At 39.2% G+C, this 1,055-nt stretch overlaps 1 protein-coding gene across 2 annotated transcripts in view; it reads left to right on the top strand.

The window, feature by feature from the left end:
* The window catches only part of LOC110025368 (mannan endo-1,4-beta-mannosidase 2-like), a gene marked incomplete at its 3' end in the record, with an annotated part of 3,235 nt that extends 2,180 nt beyond the window's left edge, over positions 1 to 1,055 (top strand). For both annotated transcript variants that reach the window (XM_020725813.1, XM_020725812.1), the window contains 2 exon segments: positions 250 to 461; positions 601 to 1,055. In XM_020725813.1, coding sequence (XP_020581472.1) covers positions 250 to 461; positions 601 to 1,000 — 612 coding nt within the window.

Raw genomic sequence — 1,055 nt, 5'->3', positions numbered from 1 at the left:
TATATTCACCTACCAATTAGCTCTTTAGCCATCAACAATACCATTCCATCTTCTTCTCTGTATCTAATCTTCCGACCCCCGCAACCACCCAAGCTCGTGCTTCGCCAGCCATTGTTCACCAATCGAAAACTCCAGCAAGCGAAAGAATTAAGAATTAAGAATTAAGCATTAGCTACATTAAAAAATTGATTTTTAAACCTTATCATCTATTTGGTGTTGCATTTATATCTCTTTTTTTTAAGAATGCAGAACTGGATCGAAGAAATGGCGAATTATATTAAATCCATTGACAACAAGCACTTAGTAACAGTGGGATTTGAAGGTTTCTACGGCCCCACAACCCCCCTAAAACTGAAGCTGAACCCAGCAGATCATTTCAGCAAACTAGGCTTGGATTTCATCCGCAACTCTCAAATCCCAGCTGTTGACTTCACCTCAGTACACATCTATCCTGATCTATGGTGAGAATCACATTAAGCTTCATGAGAGCCGATTAAAGGAGGAAAATTTATGTTTTTGAGTTATAAATTAATAAACTTTTTCATTAGATTTTCTTCGAACATCTAATCCAAAGAAGAAAATGATAATCTTCATTTCCAGGTTGCCTGAAGGGACGGATCAAGCAGGGAAGAGAAGGTTTGTCTCTGAATGGGTGAGCTCTCACATTAAGGATGGAGAGAAAGAGCTGAGAAAACCTGTTCTGTTTACAGAATTTGGATTATCAAATAAGAATCAGAATTTCAGTAACTCTGAACGTGATGAATTTTACAGTGAAGTGTTCGATCTTATTTACATGTCTGCGAAGAATGAGGGAGCGGGAAGTGGATCTTTTATATGGCAGCTTATTGAAGGTGGAATGGAGGAGTTTCGAGATGAATTTGGAATCGTCGCCGGCGAGAGGCCGACGATGCTTAGGCTGTTAAAGGAGCAGTCTTGCCGGCTGGGGAAGATTTCTCGTGGGAGGGAATGGGTTTGGTGGAGAGTTGAAGAGAGATGCTGATAAAAGATTTGATTTTTATGATAGAACAGGAGATTTAAAGGTTTGATTTTTTTTT

The sequence above is a fragment of the Phalaenopsis equestris genome, unplaced genomic scaffold (genome assembly GCF_001263595.1).
Source record: "Phalaenopsis equestris unplaced genomic scaffold, ASM126359v1 Scaffold000297, whole genome shotgun sequence".
Lineage (NCBI taxonomy): Eukaryota > Viridiplantae > Streptophyta > Magnoliopsida > Asparagales > Orchidaceae > Phalaenopsis > Phalaenopsis equestris.
The sequence above is the reverse complement of the archived record's forward strand: the minus strand, read 5'-3'. Positions and strand labels throughout refer to the sequence as shown.